At 40.5% G+C, this 26912-nt stretch overlaps 1 protein-coding gene across 1 annotated transcript in view; it reads right to left on the bottom strand.

Moving 5' to 3' along the window:
- Positions 1-19994: 19994 nt before the first annotated feature.
- LOC103156585 (WD repeat-containing protein 7-like) overlaps positions 19995-26912 on the bottom strand; it is a 10837-nt gene continuing 3919 nt past the window's right edge. Inside the window, exons 2-4 of the mRNA XM_007578700.2 lie at positions 26657-26759; positions 21285-21389; positions 19995-20330 (exon numbers count right to left, since the gene is read on the bottom strand). Coding sequence (XP_007578762.1) covers positions 20127-20330; positions 21285-21389; positions 26657-26749 — 402 coding nt within the window. The 5' untranslated portion in view covers positions 26750-26759 and the 3' untranslated portion in view covers positions 19995-20126. The remainder of the gene's footprint in view (positions 20331-21284; positions 21390-26656; positions 26760-26912) is intronic.

A 26912-nucleotide genomic window follows, 5' to 3' on the forward strand; every position in this document is an offset into this window, starting at 1 on the left:
TGAGCTCCGACCATCGACCTGATCCGGCCGTAAACCTAAAACTGAGCCGTGTATTTTTGGTTCTGTCCCGGCGGCCGGTACCAGCCGTGTCCTCATTAACCCGACCTCGCAGGCCGCCGTTCATCTCTCCTCTCCTGTAATAACATCCTCGCCCCGTCGCATCGTTTAACTTTTCCAATTAAAAGACGACGGCCGCTCTATTAACCCGAGTCGCCCTGGTGTCATTTTTCCCGCTCTGCGGCGGGCCTCGGGGACCGGACCCGCGCCGAGGCCCCGTTGCCGCGGCAGCAGGCGTGAGGCGTCGGGGTGAGTTATGGCGCCGGTGTGGAGAGGGCAAATCATAAGTTTCTGCCTCGTCTGCCGCTGATCTGTGAGCTGAGAGATAAAGGGAGACAGCTGCATGAGGAAAGGCTGCAGGGGTCGCGACCTCTACCTGCCCAGCCTCTCCTTGTCTCTGTGCAGCTCCAACTCCGAGTCTGCTCCGCGTTTATCCTTATTTACAAACTATTCTGAGGGAATTTATTAGAAATTACACTGTAAAAATGTTAAAAATTGGTGAAATTCCTCATTTTAAAACGTCAGCGTGCTAATATTGGTTTGTCAGTTTCATTTCTGGCATCATTGAAGCTGCTTTGGGATCCGTTTAGATTTAAACTGGCACAGAACCGAGCCTTAGTTTTAATCCATAATCGGATTAATTGATTCATTAGTAATCGATTAATCACTAACTGACCTGTACAGACCATTTACTGAGTGAACAACACAATCAGAGCAGAAATTAAGCAAAAATTGTAAAAAGTTAAATAAATTAAGCATTTAAGATAAAAACAACTTTAGTTTGTAAATATTTCCTTGGATTGTCGGTTGTTTTCCCTCCTTCAGCTGGTCGACCCGGTTCTACTGGAACCAGAACATCTGCTCCACCTCCAGCTGCTCTGAGCCAAACCAACCTGTTCCCCTCCTGGCCTGTGGGGGCGCTGCACCAAGATTCACTGAAGGAAACGACACAAAAACCTCTGAAGACACTGAGAGCCACTTCCTGCTTCACCAGATGGAAACAAGATGGAGGCGTCAGATTTTAGCGGTTGGAGGATTTCTCTTTAGGCCAAGAGCCATTTCTGCTGCTAGTGCTAGGCTAACGCGTTAGCTTTGGTTGTATTTACCCAGAATGCCCTGCACTGTAGTCCGCTTCCTGCTTTTGGAGTGGTCTCTGGTCCACTTGATGTTCACATACACATTCAAACAGAACCAGAGTTCACTTCAACCGAACAGAAACTTGTTTGTAGACGGAGTTTGATTTTTCGTTCGATTAGCTTTCAGACGAACCAAACTTTCTGAACCGATAGACTTATTTTCTTATTCAGGAAAATGTCCCAGCTGTTTTATTCTCCAGACATTCAGCTGTTCATCCTGTGAATTATTTCTATTTTTCCTGCTAGTCCCCCAGATAACAAGCAGGAAGCAGCTGTCATCATTTTAACGACCTTTAAATAAATCCATGTCTCCTTTGCATTTATTATAAATGTTCTTCCTGTCAGATTGGGATGAGTTGGATGAATCCTGGATGATCTGCAGGTTTTAAACACGTCACCTCTCTGCTCCCTGCAGACGTGATGCATCGCCATGACTTCACCATCCTGTGCTTTAATGAAGGTCACCTTGCTTTGGACAAACCACCTTTCCTGCAGACAAGCAGCTCATTCCTGATGATTACCCAGTAGATCCATCTCTAAAGCTTTAAGGGTCAAACTGGGAACAAAGTCCAGTCCAGGACAAAAAATTAAACAAAACACGCACAGAAAACCAGCTGGAGGTCAGAACGACTGAAGATAAGAAAGAGACTGGAGAGCATCGGGAAACATGACCAGAGCTAAACTGTTAATGGTCAAAATGAACACAAACAGGGAGATTAATATAGTTCCCAGAAAATAACATACGACTAAATTAGACCTGAGGAAATGAATCCAACTGCATCATCCTCTATCTATCTATCTATCTATCTATCTATCTATCTATCTATCTATCTATCTATCTATCTATCTATCTATCTATCAGTAGCAGCTCTTCCATCCCAACCAGCCGAATTGAAGGTTTTGTTGTGTGGCCTCCAGGCCAGCAGGGGGCCCTGAAGATTCTACAAAATCTGCTAAACAGACAGATGACATTTTGCTTTTTAAATCCAGTTGGAATCAAAGTAAAATGTGAAGAAATTTTGGACATTTTACTGCGATGTTTTCCTTTCCCACAGTGAGAAGAAGCCGTCCATTAGGTTTGCACGGGGTTGCGTGTGTGTGTGTGTGTGTGTGTGTGTGTGTGTGTGTGTGTGTGTGTGTGTGCGTGTGTGTGTGATCCCATCGACGTGCTGAAATCATCGATCAGTAGGTTTGCTGTGGCCTCTCGCCAGCGGCTCCAACACTCTGCTCTGTTCTCATCAATACTTCCATCCAGCGGCCTCGGGGCCCCGGGCCCCACCGGCCCCCCACCGTTAACACGTTTATTTTTAGAGCGCCAAGCCGCCTCTCCGCCCCGATTGGACAGCTCAGAGAGCAGCTCAGGGGTCTGTGCTTTGTTTATACACGACAGGAAGTCCAGGAAGGAGATCCACTAACTGCATTAGGGCCACCAAAAAATAATGAATGAATTCTAAATTTGATCTCAGAATTTGGATTTTTGGTCAAAATCCGAATATATATCCAAACATTCTTAGGTCAATGTCAATTACGACAGCAAATTAAGACAATTGTAGACAGAAAAAAAGGAGTTATTTCCATAAAAAAACAGAAATGTTTAGATTAATTTCAAAGATATTCTAGAAAAATAAGAAAATTGTCGCACCTCAAAATATTGTAAATTTGTGAAGGAAAAAATACTGAAATTTTGAGATTAATCTCAGAAATTTTCAAGAAAAAATAAGAGGATTTCTGAGCTCCAAGTGTTGAAAATTTGAGAGGAAAAAAACTCCAACATTTTTAATCACAGAAATTATTTTGAAAAACAACAAAATTAAGCTCAAAAAGTTTTACATTCATGAGGGAAAAAATCTGAAATTTAGTACAAAAAACATGAATATTTCTGAGCTGCATAAATAAAAATAACAGCTAAAAAATTTTGAGATTAATCTCAGAAATTCTGTAGAATTTTGTAGAAAGAAAACTTGGGAATTTCTGAGCTTGAAAAGTAGAACAGGTTTGACTTGAAACGTTTCTTTTATAGGAAATATGTCAAATTTCTGAAATTTACTTTTAAAATGTATTTTTTAATCTGCAGTGGCCCTAAATCTCTGTCAGAGTCAGTGAAATTGTTAGTTTATGAAAACAATCATAACTATTTAGTTTTTGCTGTAGGATTTGTAAATCTGCACTTTTCCACACTGAAAGTCTGTCAGAAATTTATTCGGTAGATTTGAGTCTTTAGACTAGGAGAAGTTTGAGGTGTTGCCTTTAACATTTAACTCCTGCATCTTTCAGAGACTCAGCATTTCTGTCAGTTTTCTTATATAACCGACTGATTTACACGTCAGTCGGTTCTGCTCGTCTTTTTCTGCTCCTAAACTTTCCAGCTCCTAATTCCTGTCACACACGGCTGGTTCAGGACATTAGCCGTCAACTGGAGCTTGATTAATTAGTGCTTAATTGGTTGTCATGTCACCGACCAATGGCGCGACGGCACCCTGGGGGCCGGTGAGACAGGGGTCAGCAGGAGGAGAAAAGACAGAGAGGAAATATGTCCTGCTGTCCAAGCAGGCAGGTTTCAGCTTTAATGTTAACATTTTCACTCATTTAGCCAAAACTACAGAATGTCCTCATTGATTTATGTTCCTGGATTGGACGACACGTCTCTGTCTGGAAAACGTTTGCTTCAAATATCTCAGAAATGTTTCTTTAAAAAAAGGAATTTTATGAGTTTGAAAAGTAGAGATTTTGTGAGAAAAAACTCCGAAATTTGGAGATTGATCTCAGAAAATTTCTAGAACAAGGAAATTTCTGAATTTGAAAAGACTCAGAAATTTTGAGATTCAACTCAAAAAATTTCCAGAAAAAGAAAGAAACTTTCTGACTTTCAAAGTAAAAAATGTTCCATGTTTTGAAAGTGACTCCATCAGGTAAAGATGTGACTCAATGGCGTCTGCAGGAGCGCTATGCTAGCTTTAGCGGCTAATTGCTGCGAGTTAGTTAACCGGCTTGGGTTAAGTTCAGTCTAAACTCAGATGGAGACGTTCAGGACTGTAAAATCAGACATCAGGTGTTTCCAGTGTTTCTGACTAATCACCATAAACTCCATGAAGCCGATTAAACAAAGTTAAGCAGCACAAAGAGCTTCAGCACACGGTTTGGGTTCAGTTTCTAAAGTCGTGTCAATGTTTCGGTCTGTAATCAGGGTTTTTATGCCCCTAATGAAAGCTCCCCTGCAGGAGGCATAAAGTCTGTTGGACTGAATTGAATTGTTCTTCTCTCAGATCTCTGGCTACCAGGCACAGACAGGCCCTTAATAAAAAGGCTATTTGTCAGTCTGTCAGCGCTCAATCCTGCAATCAATGAGGGCCGAGAGCGGAGCAGAGAGCAGACAGGAGAAACGGTCCAAGACGGGAATCTGAGGCATCCGCCTGGTCCAGTTCATGTAAGTTCAGACCTTAAAGGATCCATGACTAGTTCAACATGTTGCCTTAAGTTATTTTCTGATTAGCCTAAAATGTGTTGTTGGTGTTTTGATTGAGAAAAACTGCCTCAAAGCTTTAATGCTCTGTGAAACACGAGAGATCTGCTAAAATAAGCAAACAAGATCAGCTTGTGAGCGACTGTTTACTATATTAGCTAGAGCTAACGCCATCAGCAAGCGCTAACACAGTTAGTAGAAGCTAACTCCACTAGCTAGACCAAGCTCCATTATCTAAAGCTAACACCATTAGCAAGAGCTAACACAGTTAGTAGGAGCTAACACCATTAACTAGAGCTAATGCTATTAGCTTGTGTTAACACCATCAGCTAGAGCTAAAAGAAAATCAAAACAAATGGGAAGATAATTGATGTATGTTTAAAGTGACATTGTTTATCTTCAATGTTTGCTGCACAGAGCTAGCCATGTAGCATCTAGCATGCATCATCTACCCATAATGCAGTGCAGTGTAATTATTTTTTAATATTTATAAAAACTTAACCTGGAGTACTTAACCTGTCTTCTATTACATCTAAAAAAAATAACTATTTCTCAAATAAAGTCTGTTGTTCTAAACACTCGTGGCTCCGTGAGGGAAACCCAGACATGCAGATCTGTTCTGACTTCCTCTGATGCTCTTTCTATCTTTCTATCTGTCAGAAAACAGATTTAATCTCCAACTCAGTGCATTTTGCAGAACCTGTAGTTCTGCAACATGTATGTTATAAATACCCATAAAACTCCATAACACTCTTTTGCAAAAAATAAAAATAAAACCCTGCAAGAAATTCCAGACGTCTGCCAGCAGCAACTGGTCAGAGGAGAAGCAGGATTTCCAGAAAACACAAAAACACCTCGGGGTAAAAATCCTGCCTGCTTGACGCAACAATGTTTTCTATTGCTTCATTCAACAGGAGATTAAGACGTGTATTTCTGTAAACTTCTATCTGATTGGTCAATGCGGTGAAGTTACATCACTGACCTCTGAGGAAGCAATGAATTCATTTATGTGAGTCTGACAGAAAGATTACTAAACCAACCCGATGTTACAGCGAAACATTTTCAAAATTAATCCACCGGCTCATAATTAAAATAATTTCTCAGCCTCTGTTGTTAACAGATATGAGAAACAGCAACAAAGGAAAGAAAAGTGAGAACAAGCAGAAAAGTAAAGATCTTCTATCGTCTTTCAGGCGATAGAAGACTGACTTTGTAACTGTCTTTATGTGTTTCTGAAAGTTCAGGTCAGAGTTCATCACTACAGGATTTCTGACTCTTGATTTTCCTCTTCAGGTCCAAAGATAATAAATTTAGTTCAGCTCAAAGACAAAAGAAGAATTTAAAGATTTTTTCAAAACTTTTTTTGTTAACACATGAAAAATAACAACAAAATAACAGAAAAACCAGAGAAAAGTAAAGATTTTGTTGTGTATTCCAACACTTTTCCTATCGATTGAGCAGCGCTGTGGGTATTTGGAGTGAAACTGGGAGAACTGGGCGGTTTAAGATGAGATGTGGGATCAGGAACATTAGGGGAGGGGGCCTGGAAGCCAAATCCCTGGAAGACTTTCTCTCATAATTAATAAATGAAAGATGTTGTTAGTGCATCTGATCAATAGAGTTGTTAGGCAGAGGGAGCGATTGATTGGGATGAAGGATGGAGGGAATCTGCTGTTCGCTCTGTGGCTCTTTCAGATTTTCACCCTCAGTGAGGACAAAGGAGCCTCCTGAGCCTCATCACCGCTGATAGACACTTAGCACCATCCTGACCTTAATAGGAGGGAGGAGGAGGGAAGGAAAGGAGGGAAGGAAGGAAAGGAGAAAGTTTTCATTAAAGTCATCTAAATGAGAACTTTAGCATTTTAGTTCAGGGTGAAATAATATTGAACTGCAGCTGCAGAGTTGAAACTTTTATGTAAAAACAGATATTTTAGCTTTATAAGATAAAAATATAATAAACATTAAATTTTATCAAATATCATCAAAAATAATGATAGGATATTGGAATGAAGACTGGAATTAATCAAAGCTCCAGTTATTATTAATCAGCTTCGATCAGGTGGATTTTAAGGGAAACGTTTCAGCTGTTAGTGTGTTTCAGGTAGAAACACTAAGTATGTTTCTACCTGAAACACACTTAGTGTTTAAGGATTTATTAAGAATATAACTGTGGTACAGAAACACTAAAATGCTAAAGGAAAAACGTATATCTGGGATCAGTGAGACCGCCGCTAGCATCATGTTAGCAACGAGAAATAAAACTTCACTGTTTTTGGTAGCTGCTTCTAACTTTGGTCAGTTTTCCATACATAACAGTTTGTCAAACAGCTCAGTGATTTTTAATGTTGCTAGCAGGACCGTCTGACAGAAAAGGCTCCTGGACGTTTATCTGGTTTCCAGCGCCGGTCCGGCCCGCCGTCCTCGGGCCTGATGGCTCTGTGGGACGACTGGGTCAAAGAGAGAAAGGACTCAGCAGTGTGGTTGTGTGTTTGTCCATTAACAGCTAATAGCAGCTCTGTTTCCCCATTATCACTAATGGATACAACTCTCTGGACTCACACACACACACACACACACACACACACACACACACCGTCTGCTGGGACCATTACTTACTCTCTCATTCCCATGCTGTCAAAATTAGACATGCAACATGACATCCACACACATGAACACTCACAGTCTCTCTAAATGTCTCAGCGGACAGGAAGTGAGGCGTTAGGCCAAACAAGGAAGTGTTTCCTGTGGTAACCGGGGATCGGGCCGTGAGTCTGATGTAATGAGGAGATGCAGTCGAGGGAATCAGTCCAAAGTGCCTGTTGACTGTTTTAATTGTTTTCTCACCTCCCTTCCTTTTGTTCTCCCTCCATCCAGATGATTCCTTTATCTTTACCGTTTTTGTTGCAACTTATTTATTTCTTCTTTCTCATCCCGTGTTCTTCCATGTTTCTCCATTTATGACGTTCAGCTTGTTTTCTTTGTAAAGTCCATCTGAGCCTGATATCTGACGGCTGTTCCTGTCAAAACTGCCTTTTTTCCTGAGAACTGACTGGTTTCCAGCAGGACCAGTGAAAGTCGTTCCGCCGCTGTCCTGTGGGAAATGAACAATAATTCAGCGTTTCTCTTTATTTGGTGGTGAGAAAATACTGCAGATTAACCTGGGATTAAAGAATAATGAGTGAAGCCACAAAGTGCTACTAGCTTATATGTGGAGCCATTTATAAAGGAAACAGTCCAAAAATACCAGCAGCCTGACAGAAGGGACAATATTTAACTTAATATTTACAAACTAAATATTTAATTTAAATATTTGGTTAGTGAGCTAAATGTTTACCTTGCTAACTGTATATTTAGTTTGAGCTGAATATTTAGTTTTTAGGCTTTAAACTAAGTATTAATCTATTTAGCTTCAAACTGAATGCTAAGTAAATATTTATCTCTGATCTAAATATTTAGTTTGCAAAACAAAACTAAATATATTTAGCTTACCAACAAAATATTGAGTGCCATATTAAATATTTTTTTTAGCAGGTTACATTTTTAGCATGCTAACTAAACATGCTTACACTAAATATTTAGGGTAAACTTATTACTTAATGAGCGTTTAAGCTAAGTATTTATATTTGTAGGCTAAATATCTTCAAACTAAATATCTAGCAACCTAAATATTTAGCTCTGATCATAATATTTAATTAGCTACATGAAACTAAATACATTTATATTACCTACTAAATATTTAGCTCCTGGTAAAATTGCCTTTCTTCTCATTAATATTTATCTCCAAACTAAATATTTGGTTAGCAAACTAAATATTTGTCTTGCAAACTATATTTTTAGTTTGAGGCTGTATATTTAAGTCTGAGATAAATATTTAGTTAAAACCTGGACACTAAATATTTAGCTCCAAGCTAAATATTTTTCTTAACTAAATTTCTAGATTAAGCTAAATAGTCATCTTATTAACTAAATATTTAGTTTGAAACTTTGACATTTATAAATTAATGAATAAAATGGTGAAAATATGACTGAAGATTTAATCCTTATTATTTTTTCTCATATTAGAGGCTAAATAACCCAAATTATTGCTGTTAGTTTTTGACTGCGTAACTTTACAGACATAAGATTAAAACTCAAGATGATTTTTACTTTTTTTTCTTTTGGATGTAATCTGAAAGAAATCAAATATTCTGTTTAAACTGGAAAATGGCCTAGTCAAAACCTGGATCTGCCCCTGCTGTCTCTCTTTCTCTCTTCCAGTCCACTGCTTCTTTCTCTCCAATCAATGCAATATTAATGAGCCGCAGCCCAGCAGCATCTGATCAGGCCTTTCTCTGTGTGTGTTTTGGTTGCATCACTCTGCACCACACACACACACACACACACACACACACACACACACACACACACACACACACACACACACCCAGTCCTGTGTATTTCCATGAGGTTAATGTGGGTCCATGTGTGAGCGCCCCCCCTGGGCTGAAGGACAGCCCTCAGGCCAGAGCTCTGCTGCCGTCAAGGTCACAACAAACTCACACAAAAACGTTTTCATCCAGCAGAGAGGCGAATTATTCACCGACAGGATGGAACGGAAACAAACCAGACCACCGTTTCTCTGCTTTCCATTCTAACTGTGAAACGTCTGCAGACAAACAGGCTGAGCTAACAGCTAGGCTAACAGCTAGGCTAACAGCTAGGCTAACAGGTGCAAACACATGAATGATGAAAACTACAAAACAAACAGGAAAAAAACAGATGCAGCAAAAATCAGTACTAACAAAAAGCCTGTTTCTACAACCCAGACCACTAGGGGGAGTCTGGAGCAGGTAATGAGTAAATATACGCTGCAAACAAAAACAAGCAATAATCAAAGAAAAGAGAAGCAAAAACCTGACATAGAAGCAACAAACAGCAAGAAAGAAGAAAAGAAAGAATCATAAAACGGAGCAAACTCGGGCCACAGAACAGAATTCCTCCACACCACTAGGGGGAGTTTGACACCAGGTGACATTAGCCAACATGCTGCTGCTCTGCACTGCAGAAGAGTGACGGCAGCTGTAGGTAGGGAGAAAAAGGAGAATTTACACCAAAACGTTTCTACGCACTCAGAAATGTTGAGAATAATCTAAGAAACGTTCAATAAAAACATGGAAGATTCAGAGTTAGAAAAGTTGAACATTTGCTACAAATTGTTAGGAAAATTTTCAAAATTTTGAGATACTTTTTAGCTCCTGAATGAGTCCTGATGAATTATTAGGAACGTTTGGAGAGAATCTGCGTCATTATTGGAGTAAATGTGCTGGAATTTCACCCAGCGAGCATTTCAAGATCTGGATTTGACTGGACCATCAAACCTTCGCCACAGATAGAATATTAGAATCTCCTCTCCTCCACCCTTTGTTCCTCCGTCCTCCTCCTCAGTAATTAAGCGTCCTGCTCTCCTCCGCTCCGTGTCCGGGCTCCGGGCTCTTGGTTCCGGGCTCCAGGCTCTCTGGGTTCCAGGTTCCGGGCTCTTGGTTCCGGGCTCCAGGCTCTCTGGGTTCCAGGTTCCGGGCTCTTGGTTCCGGGCTCCAGGCTCTCTGGGTTCCAGGTTCCGGGCTCTTGGTTCCGGGTTCCGGGCTCTTGGTTCCGGGTTCTTGGGGCATCGATCCGCTCTCTCCCACCAATCAGCTGCCTTAACCAGCCGCTGCCGCCTTCCTGCGCGGCGCCGGCCTTTAATAGACCTGAGGAATCCGCGGTGGAGGTGATTTAGTGTCATCATGTGACAGGCGGCCGCGCTTCGCTCTTTGTTTGTTTGTTTGTCCTGAGGCGCTTTCAGACGTGGAGGAATCAGAGAATCAGAGAATCACATTTGGCTTTTAGTTGAGGGGAAGGTAAATATCTGCTGCGCTTCTTTTGGAGGTTTTGGAGGAATGAACAGAATAAAGGTGACTATCGGGGCGCCGCGCTGGAGGGGCGCCAGAATAATGGTGTGCAAATTATTGCGTTTCTGTGTTTAACAGCTGTTTGGTTGTAAATATGTAAATGATGTGATTTATAACAGAATTATGCTTAAAATGTGAAATTTGGGTTCTTTAGTCAATCATAAAAGAAAAAAATGTGTTTTCATTTTGTAGTCATGTTTTCATCATTTCATTCATTGGTTTATAAATGAATACTAAACTAAACCCAGCTTTGGTTTTTCTGGATAACAAGTGAATTTGAATATTAGCAAAATGTCTGGGCTAAATATTTAGCTAACTGACTAAATGTCACTTAGGCTAAACTAAATAGCTTAAATTCACATATGTAGCTTGTAGCCAGGAGCTAAATGTCATTTTTTTCAGTGTGCTCCTGGCAGCTGTCAGTCATCTGACATGTGATTATGATCTGCAGCTCCGACACGCTGAGCAGATGCTGCGCCGCAAAACCAATTCATGTCTCATCAGCAGCTCATAAACAGTCCATCGATATCCGGGCCGCTCGCAACAAGCCGGCGCTGTTAGGGAGGCAGGTATCAAATATTTATTATCAAGGAGCTCTTAGTTTGGAAACATGATCAATCGGTAAACCTCTGGTGGACAAATCAGGCCGTTAAGAGCAGAATCAGAGGCTGCGAGCCATCAAACACGAGAAGGCATCGATCTCATTTTACAAACAGAGAAGAAGGAGGAGGAGGAGGAGGAAGAGAAGGAAGAAGAGGAGGAGGAGGAAGAGGAGGAAGAGGAGGAGGAGGAGGAAGAGGAGGAAGAAGAGGAGGAGGAAGAGGAGCAAGAAGAGGAGAAGGAGGAGGAGGAGGAGGAGAGACTTCACCTCCAAACCGACAGAAGGAAGAAAAAAACTGAAACTACAAGAGATAGAAAACAGATGGATGGATGTTTGGATACCTGAACGGTTGGTTGGTTGGTTGGACGGTCGGTTGGATGTTTTAATCAGTTAATAAATAACTTCATAGCTGCAGTTCCCCTGCTGGCCTGCGGTGTCGCTGTTTCCCTTCATTCTGGTTTCTGCTCTTTTCTTTCTCTCCTCATTAATTTCCTCTTAAACTTTAACTCGCTGTGATCTGAGCAGATAAATCTTCTGTTCTTTAATCTCCTCTTCACTCTTTGTGCTTTGTTTATGTTTCCTTCGATTCTTTCTGAGGATTAAGGAGAAACGTTGGAGGCTCTGATGCCGACAGGCCGAGAAACACCAGAAGAAGAGAAACAACTTTAAACCGTCAGCGGGAATAAAGATCTCAGCCAGAAGGAAGGAAAACACATATGTAAAACACTATTTAGCTGGTTTTAAAGGGTTTTATTTACAGTGCAGACGGTAATCCTAGGAGCCATTTTGAATTCAGTTATATTTTATTTCTGTTTTTAGATTTTAAAATAAACTGAAATGAAAAGAAAAAAATGTGCATAATTTCCAACTTAATAAAAAGAAAATTGGATTTCAGTAAAACATCCGAGCTGTCGTAGCTTCAGCTCCTAAACAAAAAGAAAACCTGAGACGTGCAGAAACTGCTGGTTCCTTTAAATCAGGACTGAAAACATAAAGGTCAAAGTTCAGCCAGAATGTTGAGAATTATGTCTCAGTTTTTACATTTTAAATGTGCAGCTTAATGTTGCTTCACACATAAACCTGCTTTTCCTATTAAGGTGAAATAATTTAATATTTCCTCCTGTAAAAAGTGATTTTATTGTTAAACTTTAAGGTTTTTTCTGCTCCTCTGAGTTTGACTAAACTTTCATGTTTTTAAGCATTTTAATGTTTCAGATTTAAACTGAGCGTTTCCCACTGGGCTCCTTCATCCCTGCAGTTTAGAGAAGTTCATTCCTTCATCTCTTCCTGGAGCGTCTGGACTCCAGAATATAAAAACTGATTTCTCCTTTAATGAATCATGTTTAGTTGATCAAACCTGTAATATTTTGGTGGATGAGGAGATAAAATCCGTCCTTCCTGGCGGCAGAGTGAGCAGCTGCTCCACTTCCCAGTGTTTCTGGGAATAATTCCTTCCTGTTTTTGTTCGATGCAGCAAAGCCTTCGCATCAACTGATGAAAGGAATTAAGGGAAGCAGATGAGAAGAAACGGCTCTAAATTTGCTGCATAAGTAATTTTTGATCAATATGTAATGGTAGAAAGTTTGCTCTTTGAGGCTCTGATCCGATTCGTCTGAACGCTGCAAAAAGTGACGCGCAGAGCAGATTTAATTATCTGGTTTAAAGTCAAATTATTTGGGTTTATATGGAGAGAAATCAGAGAAGCTGCAGTTTGTAGACATTTATCCTTCACAGCATCACATACATGACCATCTTAGCTAGCAGCTACATTAGCTAAGCTAATCTTGCTAGCTCAGCAGTGAATATCTCTGATATTTGTCTTTCACTGAGGTGGGTAGAGAACTCAAAACCTGTAGCTGAGTAACAGTTATGTGTTTATAAAGTTTAGGACAGAGGTGACAGCTAGCTCTAAGCTTGTGGCTCGTTTTTTGTTGTCATAGCAACTCCATAGCAACTGCCTACCAAGATGGCTTCTCAGTTACAAAGTCCCCTTAAGATGAGAACGATGTATTGCCAAAACAAACCCAGCTGGAAATACAAAAACTTTTAACTTTTCTTCTTTAACTCTTCATCTTTGACTTTTGCCTGGATGAACCGTAAAACTCGGCCGGGTAACTTCTTAAAGTGTGTTCGTTTCTCTCAGCTCCATCCGAACACATGATCCCAGAAATCCCAGAAATCCCGGCGTCTTAGCCGCCGTTAGTCGTCCTGATCCCGCTCTAAGCTGCAGCGGGTTGATAATTGAACAGTAAAGCAGGAGCGTTTACGTTCTGACAGCGCTGTGGTTTTAAAGTCGGGGGTCGGGGCCCCGGCGCGGCACGGCCCCGCTGAATCAAAGCCCATCTGGGGATTTCGGCCCGGTTTTAATTCCCACCTGAGGGACTGACGGCTTCTGACACCATGTCGATATTTTCTCTCTCCAGCTGCGCTGAATCACAGCCGCGCTGCTCTTAACTACCCCTCCAACTCTTCACCCTCCTCTTCCTCGCCAACTTTAAAAACAAACTCCAGCTTGTCGGCACTAAGCTCACACGTTGTCCCGGTTTTGATCTCCATTCGCTCTGTGCTTAACATCGACTTTCCTTCTTATTTTAGTTTAAATGCTGAAGCCGGAGGACTTTGTCCCGTCTTCAATAAGCGCCGCGCTTTCCCAGGATTAAAGGAAACTTAGAGGAACTTAGCAGGTCGGAGGCTTTGATGCAGAAAGCTGCTGCTGCTGGAGTCCAGACGCTCCGGGAAGAGATGAAGGAATGAACTTCTCTAAACTGCAGGGATGAAGGAGGCCAGTGGGAAACGCTCAGTTTAAATCTGAAACATTAAAATGCTTAAAAACATGAAAGTTTAACATCTCAGGTTTCTGTTTCTACCTTCAGGGCCTTTTAATCCAGCTGGACATAAAAATGTTTGTGTGCTTTTACTACACCGCTTAGCTAGCTAGATAGTTAGCTTTTTTCCTAAATTACCAGTTTTAAATTAAATTCCAAATGATCAGATTTTCAACATTATAAATCCTTAATGAATGCATGGCAGCTAGCAAGCTAAATGGCTTTTTGCCAAACGAGCTAGATTGATGAACTAGCTATTTAATTAGCTAAACACACTTAAATATGATAAATTTGCCATTAATGGAGTCTAGTTAGCATGCTAACTTTATGGCTTAGCAGTCTAGGTCAGGGGTGGGCAGTCCTGGTCCTGGAGGTCCGAGTCCTGCAGCTCTGAATGTCTCCCTGGTCCAACACACCTGGATCCAACAGCTGAATCTCCTCCTCAGTGCAGTCAGGTTCTACTAACAACCTCATTATTTGACTCAACTGTGTTGAAGATGAGACGCATCTAAAAGTTGCAGACCGGCCCACCAGGCCTGGAGCTGCCCACCCCTGGTCTAGGTGGTTATCAAGCTAAATTAACTTTTTGGCAAACTAGCTAACTAGTTAATTTGCTGAGCTGGCTATTTATCTAGCTACATATATTTCACCATGATAAATTCGCTATTATTGGAAATTAGTTATCATGCTAAATTTATAGAGCTCAGCAATCTGGCTAGGTAGAAAGCTAAATTAACTTTCTGGCAGACTGACTAACTAGCTAGATTGCTGAGCTAACTATTTAGCTGGCTAAGTAAGTTACACCATGACAAATTCAAAATTACCGGAGTCTAGTTAGCATGCTACATTTACCGCTGAGTAGTAAAGCCACCAAACTAAATAGCTTTAGCAAACTGGCTACCTAGCTAGATTCCTGAACTTGTTATTTAGCTAGCTAAACATATTGAGATGTAGGGAGCTAACTAATGTCAGCCCTCAGGTGAAATTCAACAGAAAGGTTTAAACATCTGAACAGGCGATCCTAAATCAATGTCAGAGTAAAAACAGAAAACATGTACAGTACAGAGCCATTAAATAAAAACTTTAAAGCTGCTGTAGCTGAACTGGGTCGTGTCAATCAGAATGTGACTAAACGTTTGCAGTTTTTCTCACATCCAGCTGTGAGATCGTATTGATCTGAAACAACGGCGGCTCTTTGGTTAATCTGTTTGTATCTGAGAGGGAAAAGCAACTTTTTGGGAACATCAATAATGGAGAAATACAGAAAACAGCAGAAATAAACAAGTCAAACCACCTGAAACCAGAAGAAACGAGACGCTGAAGCAGGAAGTTTGAGATTTTATGAAACATTATAGTTGAATACAAAGTGGTGAGAAAGTATTTACACCCTCAGATCCCTTAATAATCATCCCTCCTTCATAATGCAGAATGATGAACTTAAGCTGTATTTTTTCCCCTCAGACCAATCAGAAGACCCCACTAATTGCTTTGACCTTTGACCTCCTGCTTCGTTTATCTCACCTTCTCTGTATTCAGTCTTTCATTTCTCGGTTTTCCTGCAGGATCTCCTCCGTCTGCCTCTAATCAGTTTCCAGTCTCGACCCCATCAGGTTATCGATCGTATTGATCAGCTGCAGCTTCACATTTTTCTCATCATTTCTTGTCTGTCGGTTTTGAAACAACCTGTGGACGTTTGAAGAGTTTGATCGCTGAGACGTTTCCAGCAGTTTGTTCTCGTTTCAGGGGGGATGAATGATACGGTTGTTTCATGACAAAAACCCAAAACTTCAACCGAGAAACTAAACTTAGACGAAACAAGAAGCTGCTAAATGAACAAAACCTAGCAGAAAATGTCATATTTTTAGACAAAGATAAATTCAAAAATACTTGAAATTTTGATTTAGAAAATACTTTTTTGTATTTGCAGCTCCCAGCAAAGAAAAGTAGCTACTGGTTGTCAAAAAGTGATGAAAACCTCCAAAAACAAACAAATTAAATCATTTTAAAGCTTCTTAACGTATCAAATTGAATAGAGAAATGTCCAACTGGGGATTAAACTTTATATCAGTTTGATGTCCGGGATTCACCTTTAATGATGCTGAAAACCAGACAAACTTCTTAAAATAAAAGATTAATGAAAAGACCAAAGGTTGAGTTTCCTCATTAAAATAATCTGAATTATTCCTGAGCTGATCGGATCAATTCTCCTGATCTGTCCAGGATTTAGATGGAGAAATGTCAATAAAGTGTCGGGTATGTGAGTAAATGAACCGTTAGTCAGGAATTCTGTTTTAACTTTAATATAGAATATTAAAGCTGGAAAAATCTAAACTACCTGAAATATGTTTCTTTTTATCTATAACAAGCAAAAGAAAATCTGTGAATATAAACTGAAATTACTCCATCTATCCATAGATTTCTCTTTATTTTAGCTTTTTTCCTGTTCATGCTGTCATTTGCTTTGATTTAAACCCATCCCCCTCCTCACCTGTTGGTGTTTATTTTGGCTTGTCTCAAATATCTAAATCTGTAGAATCCAACATGGCCGCCTGGCACATAAAGCCAAGAGATCATTTCTATCAGATCAACTCTTTCACTGCACAACCTGCTTCATAATACCCTCTAGTCCACTTCCTGTTTTTGGAGCGGCCTCTGGTCTGCTTGGGTTTCACATCTGCATTCGAACTGCTCCAGAGTTCACTTCAACCGAACCCAGAAGGAGGTTTTCAGGCGGACTGGGGTTTGTTTTTCAGAGTTCGATTATGAATTCACGGCTCCCCAAACGAACCGGAGCTTCAAGGCAACTGGACTGGAGTTGGGTTAAAGTGAACAGGGCTGGTGTGAATGAAGCCTCAGTGCCTTCAATGTGAAGTCTAGACAAACTGGGAAATCCAAATACTGCTTTTAAATTTCTCCACAGGGTGCCTGTTTGCTGGGTCTCCAATCTTCTGCTCCCAGCAGGCAGCATTTCCCCTGATAGGATAAAACACCACAAAAATATCTGCTGAAATTTGACTCTATATCTTGTTTACCTTCAGGCAAAGGAGACTTCAACATCTTGTTCTGAAAGACGGCGTCCAGTTTTAAACTCCAAAGTTTGATGTAATTCACAGATGAACTGAAGCAGAAATTTGAGTTTAAAACTAAATCAATCAACCAACCAGTAAAACCAAAACAAGTTCAGAGATTTTCCCTGATCTTCTGCTTCAGTGGCAGCAGCAGAAACGAGTTTTAGAAGAAATGGAGACACAAACTGTAGTTTCATCTACGACTTTATTAAACATCAAATCACGTTTCAGTACGACACACTGATCAGATTTCAGCAGCTGTGGAGCGAAGCTCATAAACATGCATCACTTCACACGACATCAACACGACATTTACTGTAAACAATGAATCGGCTGAGAGAATCGCTCATTTCTGCAGATAATAACTCAGAAGTTCTGCTTCTTGTAGTTTTCTCCCGGTTTTTCCGCTCGGATGCTCTGATCCGCCGCTCCTTACTTACTCTCTGCCTCCCGTATTTTTCTCACCCGTCTTCCCCCGGGAGGCGCAGCAAACATATTTCCTCAAACTGTTAAGAGAGTGCTGCAGAGAGGGAGAGATTAAGACCTCAGAGCTGTCAGGTCGCCTCACAAACTCCTCCGATCAGAAGGAGAAGAAGCTGTGAAAAGCTTTGACACGCTGCGGGTTTCAGGTGCGTAACGCCGGAGGAGCTTCACGGAAACCGCTTCTAGATACGACTCTATAGATCTACACATAGAATTTCCTCTGAATACAACTCTGAGCGCTAAAAGCTTGACGACATTTTACAGCAGGAAGCCGAATAAAAACATTCAATAAAAAGTTTAACACAAAAATGAACAAAACGGGCAAAGAAAGAAAAAAAAGTTTAAATTGTGCAAAATATACAAGTTTTTACCAGATAATCATGTAACAAGGAACTGGACTGGATTTACAAAATGTTTTAAAGTTTTCCTGTAGACAAACATCGAGTTTGTCTGACGTGAATTTTTACCTGAAATAATCAGCAGGATTTCCAGTTATTTACTGAAAATCACTAGTGGAAATTTGACGTTTCACAACATTTTGAGTCAAAGTTTCACTTTTTACAGGAAAAACTGCAACAGATTTTCAAAGGTAAAAAAAGAAAAATTAGGAGAAATTTGGAAACGTTCAGTTTTGGTAAAAGTTCAAAACCAGAGAGATAACGATAAAGTATAGAATAAAAAAACTAACAAGAAAAACTAAAAATCTGAACTGATTGAAATATTTCCTGGTTTTTCTGAACTCAGGTTTTGGAACCAACAAAAGTTCTGGTGAATCATTAAAGCAGCGGTTCTGAAACGCTTCAGAACAAATCCCAGAAGTTTATCTTTTCTGTCATTGTATAACTGAAGAACAAAGTATTATCGATATTTACTCCTTGTCTCAAATATCCAAATCTGTAGAATCCAACATGGCCGCCTGGCACATAAAGCCAAGAGATCATTTCTATCAGATCAACTCTTTCACTGCACAACCTGCTTCATGCTAGTCATGTTAGCATCCTGCAGGTTCCTGATCATGTCATCAGGCTCAAACCTTCACCACCAGGCGTACCACCGGGGGTCCGGCCACCACAGCTTGAGAACCAGGATTTTAATGTGTTTCAAGTAGATAAAGGAAATAATAAAAGCTTTAAACCTGGAAGTGTTAAGAAAAAAAGTTTGGGGAAACTTTGAAGCTTTTTCTGGACAGTTTTAGGTGGAAATACACGAAAAAGTTCAGAAAGTAAATAAAGTTTAATCTTTGCTTAAGAGACGAAATTTAACAAATAAAACCTAAAATAAAGAGAAAAAACATTTTAATTTCCATCGGTTCTCTGTCCTTCAGTCATTTTATGTTTTAAATAAACTTTTAAACTGCGGCGGCGAGAAGCGACAAACGGGACGAGACGTTCACTGCAGCCACGGAAACGGCAGCTCTGCTCACACCGAGTGATTACAGCAGGAAGAGGGTCAATAATCACCAGGAAGAGAAATACAGAGAAAATAATCTGACAGCAACACGAGATTAAACTTAAACCCAACTCAGATTACAGGAAAAGTCATTTTACGTTTCACTTTCTGGCTGCAGGATCAGCTGGAAAAACAGTCTGAGGTGAGAGTGTGTGTTTAACGGTGAAACACACACACACACACACACACACAAAGCTTGGAGATGATGGAAACAGAAACGGATCCAGATTGTCGACGGTTTTATGGTGAGAAACTTTGATTCAGAACAGAAACTAAATAAAAACTTTAAATAAACAGCAGCAAATAAATATGAACAGAAATAAAAGAGACAGAAATTATATTTAAAAAAAAAAAACTGAACTTCCTTCAACATGATCAACTGTAGTGGAGAAAACAGGAGCCAAACCTGGACCTGAGTTTGGGTTTGGACCTTAATGACCAGATGCTCCTACGGGAGAATATTAGTGCCAATGGGGGAAAAAAATCTGGCTCTATTCTCAGATTCCTGATGGTGCAGAAATTATTGAAACAATTCTAACTCTGAGAAAAAACTTTGAGAAAAGTGTTACATGTCCGTTTTATTCAAAATTCAGGAATTTGAATAAAAAGTCAACTTTGAAAAACAGAATTTTCAGAAAATAAATAATTCTGAGAAAAAACATCTGAATTTTGAGGTGAAAAAATTCAGAATTCTGAGAAAAAAGTAAAAAAAAAAAATTTCAAAACTGAATTAAAAAAAATTTAGAAAAAAAATTCTGACTTCTTTCCTCAGAATTCAGTCTCAGACGAAATGAAACAATGTGAACCATCCTGATTCTGAGAAAAATTTCAAAACTGAATTAAAAAAAATTTAGAAAAAAAATTCTGACTTCTTTCCTCAGAATTCAGTCTCAGACGAAATGAGACTGAGACTCAGTCTCAGAATTCTGAGAATTTTCTCAGAATTCTCAGAATTCTGAGAAAAATGTCAGAATTCTTTTTTCTTTTGTTGGCACTAATTGTCTTCCGTAGCTCTTCACCACATTCAGAAACGTATTTGTTCCTTTTTTATCATAACCGTCAGCAGGATCTGTGTCTGGTCCAAACCGTGGCTCAGGTCCAGGTTGTGGGCCCGGCCCGATCACACCATGAAGCGATGCTCCTTGCCGTCGTGGGCCATCAGGATCACGTTGCGGTTGGAGGTCCAGATGAGGCGGGCCAGCTTCAGGTGGTTCTGGGAGCCGGGCGAGGCGGGCTGGACCGGAGGAACCTGGTAGGTCTTGATGCAGCGCAGCTGCGGCGCCGAGTTCAGCATCCCGATGCTGCCCAGCAGGCTGGTGTTCATCTGGGGACCGACAGCAAACCGTCACCAACAGAACCTGACAGAACCTTAGCGTCTTCCAGAATCTTCTACCAGTAAGGTTTCTTCACTTTCTGTATTTTTTAGACTCACAACATGAGATAAAATTACGAGTCTTTCAATCCTTTAAATTAGCCGAATTAATAGAACCAGAACCAGAACCAGAGCTGATCCTGGTTAGTTCTGGTTCTGGTTCAACTATATAAACTGGGAATGGATCCGATTCCAGTTTGTACCCAGTAAAGATCTGTGGAACCAGGAAGAGGCTGAAACTGGACCAGTTCAGAATCTGAAGGAGAAAAAAACATGGAGGAGAAACTCGACCCCCCAAACCCCCCAACACACACACACACCTCGGTGTTGGATAAATGAAAAGTTTATAAATCATTACAGGCCAAATTGACAAGGCGTCGTCATATATTGCCTAGCAACACAATAAGCATCCCAAAAGGTGACCTGAAGAAATCAAAGAACTTCATCTAACCTAAATAAGATCAATCAGGCAGATAGGCTTCGCATTATAGTGACGCGTGGTTAATATTGTATTGATGTGCAAAGTGCGTCTGGCCAATAAGCTCCGCGTGTGACGCCAAGTAGAGTCTATTGGTGTAAAAAAGGAAAATAAAACGTGCAAATATGTCTCTTTCCCTANGTGTGTGTGTGTGTGTGTGTGTGTGTGTGTGTGTGTGTGTGTGTGTGTGTGTGTGTGTGTGTGGCACAGGGAGCCATGTCAGAGGTCGTAAAGACCTTTCATTTAAAACAACAGTTCTGGGAAGAGCAGGGAGGCGTTTCTGTTTATTATTCACACGTGTTGCTGCTCGTCCAGGAAACCATCTGCTGAACGTCTCTCTGCTGTTGCAGCTTTGAAAAATAAAAACATCACCAAGGATTTCTGTCTGATGAACCTGATAAAACTCTGAGGGGAGAATGAAGCTTTACCTGCCAGAAGCAGATGTGGCTGTCGGCGTTGGAGTAGGTGGCCAGGTAGCGGCCGTCAGGCGCGAACGACACGGCCGTTATCGGACCTTTGTGTCCGTGGATGTTCTGTAGAGGAAACAGGAGACCTTTCAGAATAAAAGCCTGGGGAGGAAGACTGGACATGACTTCATACAGCTGAACATTTAACGCTGCAGAATCTGTTTGAGTCAGCAGCAACTTGGACCCTCCTGTATTAATGATAGATTAATTATAATTATTGGATCAAAATAGATTTAATTATCATGAGCTTCAATCTGAACTCAACTGAGAAGAAAACATCGAGGAATAATGACTAAGCTTTTTACATTTCAAAGATTTTCCTCTTTTTCGCTTCAGAAACTTTAACCTGATGAAACTGAAATAAATCCAGTTCATCAGTTCGGTGAACCGAACATTTGGCTCAGTGACTCTCACTCCGTTCTTCTAGCCTGCTAACATGCTAACATGCTAACAGCAGAGCTAATCTTTCATTTGGTGCTTCAAGCTAATCTTCAGAACCTTTACAGGTAAATTTTACTTGTAGACGTTTAACAAACTGTCAGATTTGGAAAACATGAAAACATCCAGTGAGCTAACAGACCAAACGCTGAAGAAACTATTTTATTTCCTTATGTGTGCGATCATGATGCTAATAATGCAGCTAACTTTTTGTTTAGCGCTAGCCTTAAAAATGCTAAGTGAAATGAAGCTCTGCTGCAGGTGGAGCCCAGGTTTGGGTTTCCTGGACCCGTCTCTGGAGGTCCTGCCAGATTGCTGCTTCTGGGCCAACAGATGCCTCCAGAACTCTGGGGACCGGATCCGGCCGCGGCGCCGTGTAACGCAATAACCGCTCCCACCAGATGCGGGACGCGTAACGCAATAAAAGCTCCTGCGACTGGGATTACCAACGCTCACCTCCAGATGAGATTAAGACGGCGCGTCGCCGCGGGCAACCACCGCCTCAAATAATAACCAGCAGATCAGAAACCTCATATTTTCATTCAGTCCCTCCCTGGTCTTATTTGAGGAAACCTGATTAGAGGGACGGAGAATTATTCTGGTTTCTCCCTGATAACATGGAGGACGGAGTCCTGCTGGAGGGAACCGGGACCAGAACACATCCTGAACCGGGTCCAGAACACATCCTGAACCGGGTCCAGAACACATCCTGAACCGGGTCCAGAACACATCCTGAACCGGGTCAGGATCAACTGAAGGACACAGAACCTCCCACTGCTGCAGCCCCAGAGCGGCGGGTCGGTACCATGAGGAGAACGAGACCAGGATCTACGAGTGAGAGGCTGAATGAATGAAAACACTTAAAAACAAACAGAAGCAGCGACTAGAAAAACACATCCTGGTCCTGGGAATCGACTCGAAGCGCTCAAAGATCCATTTAATCCAATTAGTTTTTCTAAAATAATATTCTGAATAAATTGGTTGACATATTTTATTTAATACGAAGCCAGGCAGCTAAGCTAACGTCATGCTGGTCATTTAAATTACAGGATTTTATGCAAAAACATATTTTGGTTAAATATAAACTGATGGATTTCGATACAGCATAAAACTATTTTATTTAAATTGTTTTATAAACAGAATGTCGACAGTTTGATTAAAAAAATAGTTTTCGAATCATAAATTGTTTCTGAACCAATTTGCATCTGCAGCAGCGATAAGTATCCTCACCCTGACTGATACTTTGTTTCAGCGGCTGTTCTTTGATAAAAGTCGGTCAGCAACGACGACCCGAAGCATCCGGCTAAAGCGACTCCGAAACGCTTTGAAGACACAGTATGGAGAATCTGGAGTGGCCTAGTCAAAGCCCAGACCTGATCCCCACCGACCTGTCGGAGCTGGATCAGCTTAGCAGACAGAATGGAGGAAAACTGATACAATACTAAACAAAATTATTTAATTTATGTTAAATATTTTGTAGAAATCAGTTTAAGTTTGATATTAAAGGGTTTTTAATTTTATTTTTTTCTGTTAAAAAATTTAAAATTTATTTATCAAGATCGATTTATAAAAGCAACAAACCAAGAGTAAAAATTCAAAGGGCATGAATACTTTTTACAGACACTATTCAATAAAAGTGATTTATTTATCACTTTAATGTGGTTCTGACTGAACAGAAACATTTTGTTCATTACTTTAAAAAAAAGGATAGAAATTAAAAGTGATTCTTCAGCTGCAGGATTTACATACAACTGTTTTCTGCAAATTTAAAATCTGGTACTGATCTCAGATGGAAATTCAGAATCTTATATTGTTATTGTAGACAGTGATGCTGTTGGCAGGAAAGATGTCCCGTAGTGTAATTACTGAACTTTAATAGTTTCTGTAAAAACTAAAATATACGACAGAAAACCAGACAAAGATCCTGAAACGTTTAAATGTTTCTAAAACTCAGATAAATATTTTAAAATTGTTTCTTTTTGCTGAAATAAAAGATAAAATTCATTTTCTCAGAGGATCTGATGATCTGCAGCAGCAACATGAAACTTTGATGCTTCCTGGTGATCTGAGTGGGTCAGAGTGTCACAGTGGACCGCCCACCCGAACAACGAGCCAATCAGAGCGCAGCGCAGAAACCACTTCCTGTTTGCTCATCACACCGCAGAGGTTTATCTGCTAGCCAGCTATCGCTAGTCAACCTGCTACTGTTAGCCCTCATGCTAACATTAGCATTAACGCTAAAGTAAGCATTTTAAATCTGAATGAATTAGCCACACGTAGCATTCCGAGTAAGTCTAATGCTAGTGCACTGTAAAATATATAGACTTAAGATAAAAGTAACTTACAAATAATTTTCAGCAACACATGATCTTGTTTTAAGTCAATAACTCTTTAAAACTGCATTAATCTGCCAGCGGAACAAGTATTTTTATCAAAATTAAGGAATTATTGACTTACCCAAGCTCCTACATGTTGCCTTAAAGTTACTTATAATATTTTAAGTGTAGTAAGACATTTGAACTAGAAGTATTGATGCTAATTTCCAGCATTAGCGCTCTGGATAAGTTGGTATTTATTTTGTAGATTTAGTAGAAATTATTAGCGTTCAGTGAAAGATTCAGAACTACAGTAAGTCGTTTTCTGGAGCCATGAATAAAAGAACAAACTGCCACCATTGTGATGCTAATGTTGTGTTTGTGTCGTCGGGAGGAAGGTGATTCTGCAGGTCGCGGCTCCGCGGCGCTGCCGGGTGACAGGATGCACAAAGCGTCCCAGAGAGAAACAGATGCAGCGGAGAGGGGAGAGATGTGGGCGCCGCGCTCTTTGTGTTCAATTAGCGGAGGGGTAGAGTCTGTTAAAAAGGCAGAGTGGGCAGCTGGACAGAGACACACGGCGAGTCACGCAGCTGACAAAGAGCCGTTCACGGAGGCTGATCAAAGCCGCCGCGGCAGATGGTCATGCAGCGAGCCGCTACGGTTGGAAACGCTCCGGCTGAGCGGGATTAGCAGCACCAACTCTTCTTCTTCTGCTCTTCATCACGACTGTTAGGAAACCCAATCGGACCGGACCGGTTCTGATCCCTCAGATGAATCCGACTAGGTTGAGAATAAACAAAAACCTCTTTAGAGGTTTGGATTTTCTGAACTGGACTTCTGTGGAGTCTTTATTAGCAGTCAGTGTCTTTCTGTCTGAACAGCTGCAGCTTTAACACACTGATAAAAACTGCAACTGTAAAAAGTTTCATCGCTTCTAACGGAGGACATTAAAGTGCTCATGTTTAAGAATGTTTAAGAATGAGCAGCTTTCTGGTACCGAGTTTTTAAAAGTCACTAGAACTTATCGTCATTTTAAAAAATGAGACGTTTTTGGAACTTACAACTGGAAGGCTTCAGGAGCAGCTTTTAAAAAATCTTATTTAAATTGTGTAGTGTGTTGGTATAGTGCATTAGCATTAGCTTTTGCTAAATATCATATTGGTATACAGCTTTAGTGTTAGCTTAAATGCCTAGCTGAAATAGCACTTCAGTAATAGCTTCCACTGAATACTGTGCTGATGTAGCACTTAAGCATTAGCTTCTACTAAAAACAATGTTGATTTAGCACTTTAGTGATAGTTTTGGCTAATAATTGTTAGCATAGCATTTAAGCACTAGCATCTGTTAAATACATTGTTGATTTAGCACTTTAGTCGTAGTTTTCACTAAATATAATGTTGGTATAAAGTTTTATTGTTAGTTTCCTCAGTAATGAGTCAGTATCGTGCTTTAGCATTAGCTTCAGCTAAAAAGTCTGTTGATGTAGCACTTTAGCATTAGCTTCTGCTAGATGTGACGTTGGTACGGCGGTTCAGTATTTGGGGAACTAATGTTTAGCGCTGCTAACGTTTTAGTTAGCGATTCCCACCACAGTTGGTAAAGTTTGCTAACTTCAGATTTTTTAACCGTTTATCACCACAGTAAGATAAAAACTGAATGTTTAATCTTTTCTGTTTTCCTTTTCCATCACAGATCCACTGGTTTCAAACCAGCCAGAGAATCATCCGGCTGTTTCCACTGAAGACATTATTCAAAGCACCAAGAAGCAGCAGAATCAATAAAATTCAGAATTAATAAAACCTTAAAGATTTTGAACTCTATTAATCAAGACGAAAGCTTTCTGCTTCACTTGAAATAAAACACTTGTAACACACAGTTTCCGCAGGTCCATTGTCTATTAAAAGTTAATTAGTGGAAATACCACACAGAAGTGTTTCCCAGCCTTTACACACACACACACCCACACACACACACACACACACACACACACACACAGAATCAAAGGAGATGTGGGCTGAATCGGGCCATGCTGTTTTCAGATATAAATGACCCCCTCCACCAGACTAGACTGCTCAGGTTACTGAAAATCAATACGCAGCAAATTACCAACAAACACACACACACACACACACACCCACACACACACACACACACACCCCGACAGGGAAAACACACAAACAAGGAAAAGCTCACAAACTGCGTCTCACACACAATCAAACAGGAACATGATTAACAGAGTCACTGCTTTGTCATTAATCAATTACTGAGAAAAATCCTGGGAAGTTAAACTGTTCTCCTCGATTTTCCCCTCATCAGAGCCGCTGAGCGAATCTTTCATTTTAAAGAACGGAGAGTTTTATTGGGAACAGAAACATGAAAACAGGTTGAGAGGAAGGAGGGATAGAGGGATGCAGTGTGGTGGAGAGGAAGAAGGAGCAGGTTTGATCCCCGACCCAGAAACCTTTGCTACATAAACTCCGCCCCCTTATCTCTGACCACTTCCTGTCTGTTAACTGGATGGATGGATGGATGGATGGATGGCTGGATGGATGGATGGATGGATGCTGGTCCAGCTCCTACCTGACATTTCCCAGTGCGAACATCGTAGAGCGCCACTGATCCTTGGCGCGCGCCGACAGCGATGCGATGGCTGCGGTCGCAGTAACCCACCATGTAGAACCTGGGCAGGCGGCAGCAACAATGTTTAAGACTTTTAATATTTAAGACTTTTAATGTTTAAGACTTTTAATGTTTACGACTTTTTAAGATTTAATGTTTAAGACTTTTAATGTTTAAGACTTTTAATGTTTAAGACTTTTAATGTTTAAGACTTTTA

This window comes from Poecilia formosa, unplaced genomic scaffold (genome assembly GCF_000485575.1).
Source record: "Poecilia formosa unplaced genomic scaffold, Poecilia_formosa-5.1.2 Scaffold489, whole genome shotgun sequence".
Lineage (NCBI taxonomy): Eukaryota > Metazoa > Chordata > Actinopteri > Cyprinodontiformes > Poeciliidae > Poecilia > Poecilia formosa.